The sequence below is a fragment of the Gekko japonicus genome, unplaced genomic scaffold (genome assembly GCF_001447785.1).
Source record: "Gekko japonicus isolate JY-2015 unplaced genomic scaffold, Gekko_japonicus_V1.1 scaffold140, whole genome shotgun sequence".
NCBI lineage: Eukaryota > Metazoa > Chordata > Lepidosauria > Squamata > Gekkonidae > Gekko > Gekko japonicus.
The window spans coordinates 278,423-288,143 of NW_015169781.1; the positions used below are offsets into that span (position 1 = coordinate 278,423).

The following is a 9,721-nucleotide window of genomic DNA, read 5'->3' on the forward strand; positions in this document are numbered from 1 at the left end:
TTAAACCCATTATTGTGAGTTCTATCTTCTGCTGCCAACAGGAAGAGCTCCCTGCCCTCCTCTAAGTGACAGCCCTTCAAATAGTTAAAGAGGGCAATAATGTCCCCCCTCAACCTCCTCTTCTCTAGTCCCTCAGCCTTTCCTCATAGGGCTTGGTCTCCACAATCTTTATTATTATTATGAATTACCACAGTCTTTATTATCATTATGAATAATCACTGCATTTGCCTTATATACATTTCTGTTTTGCAAATATCAAAAGCTGTATTTTATTTCATGGCCTTTTGCGCTATTTGCATTTTTTCTCTCTAACATACATCTGTCAACAAAGTGTAACACTGTAGACATTTGACAAAGTGACCTCTAGCTTGAAAAAGCTTCTACCACAATAATGTAGTCTTTAAGGTACCACACGACTCTATGTTGCTTTGGCTGCAACTAACTAGCGCTGCACACGCCATGTAACCACCTATCACATTCTTACCCTGTCTTTCCTGCAAAGGAACTTGGGGCAACACCTTTTCCATTTTATCCTCACAAGTCACACTGAATGACTAGCAAGGTTACCCAGTGAGCTGCCTGGGAATCTAAATCCAGGTCTCCCCTGTCCTTTGTATGTCACTCTGATACCCACCCCCAGACCAGAGCTACAAAGGTTACAGTTAAAGTCTGGAAAGGAGGCACCGTACTCTGCACATGATCAGAGGTACCTTTCTTCTTTACTGCAACCTTACTAAACCACCAACGGGTCTGAGCTCGAATGGGTCGCCCAGTTCCCACCAGGTACCGGACGCACGGCTAACCCTCCCGGTTTTCCTAACTTGTTCGAGAAACCCCCACTCTCCCGGCACTTCACCTGAGTCAAACCCGGCATTGTTTCTCTTCCGCATACGTCATTAGACCACGCCGGAAGGCGAGACAAAAATGTCGGAAACGGAACTAGACTGCTGGCTGCGGCGAAAACAACCGGGGTTCCCTTTCTGGCTTCCCCCCCACCTTCGCCCCCGTCTTCCGTTAATCTGTGCGCGCTCCCGTCTCCCTGCCTTCCCGGGGCGCGCTCGTTTGATCTCACCATAAAGGGAGAAAAAAAAGAAGATCCGGGGCGCGCTCGTTTGATCTCACCATACCGGCTTGCGGCAGGAACCGTCGCCGGTTGCACACGCACAGCATCGTCTTGCCTCTGGACTCACACAGAGACGCAGCCTTCTCTTCGGCCAAGCTCGGTCTGGCCCAGCCGGGCCAAGCCTGCTCTTTGCAGGCAGTGGGGAGTTCCCTCCACCCACGCATTCCCCCTTGAGTGGCGCGATGCTCTTTTCTCTGCGGGAGCTGGTGCAGTGGCTGGGCTTTGCGCCCTTCGAGCTGCTCCTGCAGGCCCTGGCGCTGCTGGTGGCATCGGTGCTGCTGGTGCTGAAGGTGGACGGGGTGGCGACGGGGCTTAGCTGGTGGGGAGTCTTTGCCCCTTTCTTTGCCGCCGATGGACTGAGCACCTATTTCACCACCATTGTCTCGGTGCGCCTCTTCCAGGATGGTGAGAAGCGCCTAGCTGTGCTGCGCCTTTTCTGGATTCTCACTTTGCTTAGCCTCAAGTTTGTCTTTGAGATGCTCCTCTGCCAGAAGCTGGGTGAGCAGAGCCACGAGTTGTGGTATGGACTTATCATGGCACCTGTCTTCATCCTCCTTCAGCTTCTCATGATCCGGGCCTGCAGGGTCAACTAGATGCTATCCTGCATCCTTCTGGTGCTGCAGGGACATCTAATTTCTCCAACACTTGCAAGAATAATATATCCCACCTGAAATGGCTGTACAAGGATGTTGTCCTGCCAATGATTAGCTGACTGCCAGCTTGCATACAAGATCAATCTGTGGTTTAGCTGGAGAGATACTTTTGCTCTTCTTTGCCGGCAACAGATTTAACTCTTTCATATGCGCTGTGTCAATATATCTTTCAGGGTTATTCTTTGTGGTTAACTGGCTGCCTCTCACTGGTGTTCCAGGATTAGGCATTTGCTGAAAAAGTCACCTGACTTTCTGTCTTGACATAGAAGAAAGAGGAACAACTGACAAGACATTTTTGTACTGACAAGACATTTTTGTACTGACAAGACATTTTTGCACCCATGTCATGTATGGATTTGGGGTTCAGACCAAAAGCAGCTCATTACATAGTGTTGTTCTTGGATGTTTTACCTGTCTTCGATCTTTGTGTAATATCTTCAGAATTGAATAAGATCTGATTGCATTGGTTATTTCTGAATAATTATATAATGTACATTTTGGTGGTGCCTTTTTCTGTATAAAAGCCTCTTCCTCAGATGTGTTTTAGCCATCTTAAAAGAACAGAAGGAGCTCAAAGGCTATGTTTCCAAGATTCCTGGAGCACAGGTTTTGTTTGTCTATAATGGCACTCAAAAAGATACATATGTTGTCCTTGTGACTGTGGGATGGCCCAAGTAATGCAGCCCCTTGGTGTTCTGACCAGGGGAGAAAATTTGAATTGTTCAGGGGGATCGTGTGTTATAGATAATGTGGGTGCTTCTGGGAGTCCCCCATGCCTGACAACTCCAGTGTAGGATGCACCAGGAAATTTGTCTGAGATTTCTCTTGAGCCACTGTGATGGAGTGTTTAGAGTGTTGAGTTGGAACTAGGGAGACCTGAATTCAGATCTTCACCCTGTCATGAAGCTCATTTGGAGACTGTGTCAATCAGCCTAACCTACCTCGCAAGGTAGTTGGGTGGATAAAATGGAGGAGGGGACACTAGGTATGTTACTTTGACTTCCTTAAAAGAAGGGACAGATAAAAATCTAATATATAATTAAAGCGGAGACGACTGTTTTAGCACCACCTTATGAGTGGGTCTGCAATTGAGGAAATGTGGCCTTTTAGCTGCAGTGCTGGACTTACACTCTCATCTCTTGGAGCACAGTTTTCATTTGCCTGTGGGTAAAAACTGGAGGCACTCAAAAAGAGAAATGTTTTAGATAAATAAGTAATAAATCTGCACCAGACATCCTTGCAACCATCTCCCAATTCTTTAAGTGGCACTTAATTTCAAGGAAACAGGCATAAGATTGGCAGCCCCTATTTTGATCCTTTCTCTCCTCCCACAGCCTTAAACTCAGTCGACAGCTTTGGACAAGTTATACTGTCTCAGCTTCAGTTCCCCATCTAGGAAATGAGAACATGAGAGACCTACTCATTTGTAAACTGTCTTGCGCAAATCACCTGCAATCCTAAGAATGCCTTCTGGACAGCAAGTGCCATTAAATAAACAGAAACTTACTTCCAAGGAGACCTGCTTTGGATAGTTCCCTTTCGAGTGCTACATAATAAAGTGCATTAATTCTTGTAGGAGGCTTAGAGATAGAGCCCAATTGGGAGCTTTCATAACATTTTTCAAATAGCAACAGTTCATGTGGTGGTGCTGTTGGCACCAAGGAATCTACCTAATCTGTAGTAAGTATAGAGTAGGCAGGCTGTGGTTATTCAGCTGGTGAGGGAAATACTTTCTGCACATATTGAACATATTTTTCTCTAGATTATTCTTGGCATTAGAGCATTGTTGGCATGGGGGGTAATGGAAATCCATATCTGAAGTCTGGGCTGGAAATTCTGGTAAACAGGAATGTGCTGAGAAAGGTTATTCCCTACAGTAAAAGTGTTACTAACAGCAGGAAGTTCTTGCAAGGAAAAAAACCCCCTTGAATAGCTTTATTTGTTTAGCTGTTTTAACATGTGGAGGATGGAGCAAAACTGCTTTTGTTTAAGCCTACGGGCTGGGCCTGGGAGTGGCTCTTTCAGTAAGATGTGGGTATATGAGAAAGTCCACAAAGATCAGCATTTACGTAACTTGGCAGGAAGCCGTATAGTATTTCTTTCTTTTGTTAACATGACCAGGATCTGCCCTAGTTTTCAATGCTAGGGTGCAGCTAAGAGCATGTAAAAGTAAAAACAAAGACTATAGTATTTCTCAGTAGGTACAGAGTTTATTTATTTTTATTTATATTTCAATTTCTATACCGCTCATGACCCCTAATGGGTCTCAGAGCGGTTTACAAGGAACTACATATTTTTTCTCTTTCCACTTGAGCTTTTTTCATTTACTTAGAGAGAGTGTTGGCTTCCTTCAGGTAAAGTATTTTAAGAATTAAGAATGTGTGTCCCATTGTAAAATTTTTACAGTGAAAATTTTCCTTGGCAAAATTCTGGTGCTTTTGGCTTTTCTACCCAATCTCTCCCCCAACAGTTGATCCCACGTTATTCAATTAAAATTAGCAGCAGTAAATTCAGCATGGACAAAAGGAGATATTTCTTTATACTATGCAATTATGTAATTGATTCATAGAATTTGCTGGTGTAACTTACAGTAATGACCACTAGTATAGTTTTAAAAGAGGAGTGGATACATTCATGTAGGAGGATAGGTTTAATAATTTTAGTATGACAGTTGTATGGAGTGTTAGATTCACTGGTTTAGTAAACCAATAATCTCTACCTTATTTAGCAGAGTGCACATAAGAACATAAGAGACGCCAATGTTGGATCAGGCCAAAGGCCCATCCAGTCCAATACTCTGTCACACAGTGGCCAAAAATACCAGGTGCCATCAGGAGGTCCACCAGTGGGGCCAGGGCATTAGAAGCCCTCCCACTGTTGACCCCCCCAAGCACCAAGAAGACAGAGCATCACTTGCCTCAGAGCCCCTATCTATACCTTGTGGCTAATAGCCACTGATGGACCTCTGCTAGAGAAAGAAGAATTTTTCAGGTAGAGAAAGAAGAACTTTTCTCTCTTTTTCACAATACAAGGACTCATGTGCACTCAATGAAATTAATAAGCAGTAGGCTTAGAACAGATAAAAGGAAGTACTTCTTCAGTCAAAGAGTAATTAACACATGGAATTTACTGCCCTGGGAAGTGGTGACGACTACAAGCATAGACAGCTTTAAGATGAGATTGGATAAATATGTGGAGCAGAGGTCCATCTGTGGCTACTAGCTACTGAGTACAGATGGAACACTATGTCTGGGACAGTGATGCTCTGTATTCTTAGTGCTTGGGGGGCAATAGTGGGAGGTCTTCTGGAGTTTTGGCCCTGCTGATGGACCTCCTGACGGCACCTGGTTTTTGGCCACTGTGTGACACAGTGTTGGACTGGATGGACAACTGGCCTGATCCATCATGGCTTCTCTTATGCACTTATGCATGTGAGTTCACAAAGAGGGAACAGAGGAAAAAATCCCTCATGACCAGGCCCTCATAGAAGCCCAGCTAATACCAAGCCCAGGGTTCGCAGGAGAAGCAAACTGCAGCTGCCAATTCTTACCCCAAGTCGTGCTGGTCGTCTCCTAATGCCACGGGCATGATAGGGTTGCCCCCGAGCTGGAGAAGCCTCTTGTGCAGTTTTTTGGCAATAAAATTGAACCTGGGCAGAGAGGACAGCAGTGCAGTTAGAGGAGTCTGTGGGAATCAGCTTCTGCCCATCATTCCCAAAGACCTGCATTTGCTCCTGGCAACAACCACAGCAGCTTGAAACCTTCCCCAACCATTCTGCTTGTACTTCTCTCACAGATAAAGAAACTGAACTCACTTGGGATATGAGGAATCTCCAAGGCCCAGGACCGCATAATCCATCTGGCACAGGGAAGTGGCAGGTAAGCTTTTTCGGAAAAGGAACCTCCAGAAATTCTGAACATTAAGGGAATGGGAAAGATACAAACAAAATCAATCCACTGGGGCCTGAATCATTTGTAGCATCACACCCTATCTCTGTTTAGGAAGCGAAGTCACACTGCTAGCTGTCTACCAGGCAGGATTCTTTCTCAGCCCTGCCAGCTATGATTAGGAGATGAGATTCTTTCCCTGCATGATACAATTAATGGTCAAATTTTGAGTAAAGAAGCTTCAAACTTAGAGATAAGATAGAGTGCTGCGAAGCACTCAAGCTCCAGGCAAACTCAGTGGATCAGCTTGTTCTAGGACCCAACTCAATTGGCTATTCCTCTCCCAGGTCAGATTGCCCAGTAATCCACATCATGGCACTAAACGGGATACCTTCATATTATCAGGAGGGTCTCCTTGACCTGTGGTCGCACAGACAAACACAACCAGTGTCTCATGGATCAGGTTTGCCTTCATTAAAAAAAAAACACACATAGGCAAAGCAGGTCATTAATACAGTCATTAAAACAAATTAAAGTACTTGCATATGTAACAGAGCATTCAAAGGCTAGTCTCAGTGGCTGCATTTTAAAAAATAGCTGATTTTTCAGTAATATGTATATTTCCATCAGCATGAAAAAGAATAACTAGTTCTGCTGAAAGGCCTGGTACCCTGGCCAAAAGTGCAGCAGTTACTTCATCACTGACTCTTTCAGAGTAACTACAGAACAGCAATAAAGCTGCTACAGTGTGTATCTCCACTATACCACAAGGACATAATCACTGTTTTGAAGGGATTTGCTTGCAGCAGCCTTCAAAGATGGCAAAACATTACAACATGCTAATGTAAAAACTCCCCTATAATTCCATACACAAGATTCTTCAATAATCTGCATAATTCTTAAGTATTGGATAAAGAAAATATTTTAGAAATGGGCAAACTAAATTGGAGGATGCAATATAATGTCTAGTTCTAAGCAATGGGGAGGGGTGCCCTTAAGTGTTGTGGGGATGACCCTGAAAAGCAAAGCAGATTAAATTCAGTAATGTGTGAAAAGAAAAATCAGTTGCTTCCTCCCTGACCTGGATAGCCCAGGCAAGCCCCATCTCATCTGGCAAGTACCTGGATAGGAGACCTCCTTGGAATACAGGGAGGCAGGGGCAGGCTTTATTCAGCCACCTCTCTGAATATCCTCCAGGCCTCCAGTAGGAGTCAGTCAACAGAGGTTGCCGTGACTTCCAGGTACACACATACTCACACTCGCACACACACATGTGAAAAATACAGAAACAAAAAAAAATAATCAGTTGCTTTCCAAGAAGTCTATCCCAGACACCCTCATTTTTCAGGAAGCAGGGCAGCTAATGTGGATCTTTACAAGATGTACTATTACCCCCATATTGCAGATAGGCAGGCTGAAGGTGTAAAAGCCACTGAATGAGTCTACAGTAGAGGTGAGAGTCAAACAGAAAACTTCACAACCTTCAGTGCGGCACTCACCATACTGTAGCTGTCCAAGGCCTCAACTTTGCACTGGAAATGACGCCGCTTGGCTTCCCGGCCAATCCTCTCAGCGGTATCTTCGGCAGTTCCAGGTTTCCCCAATGGTTTTGACCCTTTCTACTTTTCCTTTCAGTTTCCTCCCCACATGTGCCCTCATATCAGAGAAGTTACCCCTTTTAAAGTTAAAAGTGGTTGTGTCAGTCTTTTTGGCCAATTCCATATTTATACAAATGTTGAACTCAATAACATTATGATCACTGTTCCCAAGCGGTGCAATCACTTTTACATCTCTCACCAGGTCTTGAGTGTTACTTAGGACCAAATCAAGGATCACCTCTCCCCTGGTGGATCGCCTCTTCCCTGGTAGGTTCCGTGACCATCTGCTCCATAGCACAGTCATTTAGAGTGTCTAGAAACTCAATCTCTTTTTCTCGACTAGAACACATATTGACCCAATCAATATGTGGGTAGTTAAAATCACCTATTATGACACAGATTTTTTGTCTAGCTGCTATCTTTAATTCATTCATCATTTTATAATCCTCCTCTATCTTTTGATCTGGTGGGCGATAACAAACTCCCAGTGTTAAGCTTCCTTTTGGGCCCACTATTTCAACCCATAGCATTTCCTGAAGCGAATCCAATTCTCTTACCCTCTCAGTCTTACTGGACTGTATACCCTTTCTGACATACAGAGCCACCCCACCTCCAACCCCCCCCCATCCTTCCGATATAATGTATAACCAGGAATCACTGTATCCCACTGATTTTCCTCATCCCACCAAGTTAGTGAGACAAGTAAACCAAGTCTATTTTTCCCTCCAACACCAAGCACTCCAACTCCCCGAGTCTACCTTGGACACTTCTAGCATTTGTATAGAAACAGCTATAATTTCCCATACAAGTTAAGCTTGCAACCTTCCTCTTGCTGTCTTGAGACCTTGTCAGGCAGTCCATGTCACTATTCGGTCTGATCTAGCATGGCTGGACATTCGGTCTGATCCAGCATGGCTGTTCTTATATTCTTAGTGATCACTGGTTATTAGCCATGATCGCTAAATGGAATGGAATAGAACCTTCAAGTACAGACAGCTTTGAGTACCAGCTACTGGAGATGGGCTTCCCCTTGGATTTCCCAGGGGCATCTAGAAACAGGAGAGATTTTTGGTTTAAGACAGCAGTGTTGTATTTATCTTATGTTTAGCTGTGACTTGACAGCACCAACTTACAGTGACCCCCGTAGGGTTTTCAAGGCAAGAGATGTTCAGGGGGTGGTTTGCCATTGCTGCCTCTGCATCGCAACCCTGGACTTTCTTGGTGGTCTCCCATCTTCCAGGCCAGGGCATATTATGTTTCTATGTAGCCAAATGCTCTTGTAATTTTCTAAAATGAGAAATGTGGGAGCTCAAGCCTTCCTGGAATTTTTCCTGTCTTTCCCCTACCCTAATTATTTGGCAGTATGTCTTGAGATGGGAAATGGCTCTCTGCAGATGCTCAGGGGCTGTCTTCTGATTGCTTCATGGTGTGGTAGGGCCAGTTTGCTGGCTAAAATGTGCGTGTGGGGGTGACTCCGTGTAATAGCTTGTATTACGTCCAATCAAAATGACACAAATACTGTGAACGCACAATGTGAGATAAGAAAGGCACTGCACACGGTCAGAGATACTCCTGACATATACGAACAAGCCACCAGGCTCAAAGTCAGCCCCAGCTGACTCCAGGACGCAAAGGTGTACGCGCCTCGCCCAATCAGCTCGCTCACAAGAACGGAACTAGTGACTTGAGCCGTTACATCGAAGTAAAGGAGGGGAGAAGGATGGTGTCCTATCCAATGGAAGACAGCGTTAGAAACAACCTGAAGAAGTATCTGTCTTTAACCCTCTAGGCACCTGCCGTAACCTTAATCTCCTTTCCCCAAGTGGGGCGTCACTCTTGCTGAATTCTTATCTGATTGCAAGATGAGAAGGCGAATACGGGGCGGACTCAGTTCCTCGACCAATCACTTTCACCGCCTACCTCTGCTTTACAAAGTTGAACGTCTTGCCCAATGGCTCACTTTCGAGCCTCACTCTTGTCCAACGGGAAGTATTTTCTAGCCAGGAAGGCGAGGCCATCAACCTGATACCCAATAAACTGCGCTAAACATCCTTGTCCAATAGGTATCTCCCGAGGCACTCTCATGACCAATAGTCATCGCCCTCACCCCAAAAGTTTCGCCCTGTCAAATGTTAGCCAATCAGCTTCGCCGCCACCGGAGCCTACTTCTTCGCCTCTCGCCCAATCGCTGTCGTCTGCCCGCTGGGCGGCACCGCCGCTGCTTGCCGGTGTCCGAAGGCGAGAGGAGAGGCGGGTCAGAGCGGCGGCTCGGCGCCGACCAAGCTGGTGTCTGTGGGGGGCTTCTGCTGTCGCCATGAGTAGTCCTCCGGCCTCGGGAGCGGCGGCGGGGCTGCCTGCCTGGAAGCGAGCCATCCTGGAGCGCAAGCGGGCCAAACTGGCCGCCGGCGTCGAACCCCACCGAGGCTTGGAGGCGGATGCGAAGTCGGGGTCGGGGAAAGA

At 45.7% G+C, this 9,721-nt stretch overlaps 4 protein-coding genes across 5 annotated transcripts in view; 2 read left to right on the forward strand and 2 right to left on the reverse strand.

The window, feature by feature from the left end:
- LOC107115172 (NADPH-dependent diflavin oxidoreductase 1-like) overlaps positions 1-876 on the reverse strand; it is a 31,419-nt gene extending 30,543 nt beyond the window's left edge. For both annotated transcript variants that reach the window (XM_015416804.1, XM_015416803.1), the window contains exon 1: positions 857-876. In XM_015416804.1, the coding sequence (XP_015272290.1) occupies positions 857-874 (18 nt within the window). In that variant the 5' untranslated portion in view covers positions 875-876. The remainder of the gene's footprint in view (positions 1-856) is intronic.
- A 246-nt stretch (positions 877-1,122) lies between these two features.
- TMEM203 (transmembrane protein 203) lies at positions 1,123-3,220 on the forward strand. The gene has a single exon (XM_015416796.1). The coding sequence runs from the start codon at positions 1,306-1,308 to the stop codon at positions 1,714-1,716; it is 411 nt and encodes a 136-aa protein (XP_015272282.1). The 5' UTR covers positions 1,123-1,305; the 3' UTR covers positions 1,717-3,220.
- Positions 3,221-5,322: 2,102 nt separating this feature from the next.
- LOC107115149 (NADPH-dependent diflavin oxidoreductase 1-like) lies at positions 5,323-9,577 on the reverse strand. The gene is made up of 6 exons (XM_015416774.1): positions 9,418-9,577; positions 8,849-8,989; positions 7,163-7,242; positions 6,055-6,132; positions 5,591-5,688; positions 5,323-5,425 (listed from the first exon to the last, which is right to left on the reverse strand). The coding sequence occupies exons 1-6, from the start codon at positions 9,575-9,577 to the stop codon at positions 5,323-5,325; spliced, it is 660 nt and encodes a 219-aa protein (XP_015272260.1).
- The window catches only part of TPRN (taperin), a 12,477-nt gene continuing 12,331 nt past the window's right edge, over positions 9,576-9,721 (forward strand). The window contains exon 1 of the mRNA XM_015416775.1: positions 9,576-9,721. This exon is cut by the window's right edge and continues 1,765 nt beyond it. Coding sequence (XP_015272261.1) covers positions 9,576-9,721 — 146 coding nt within the window.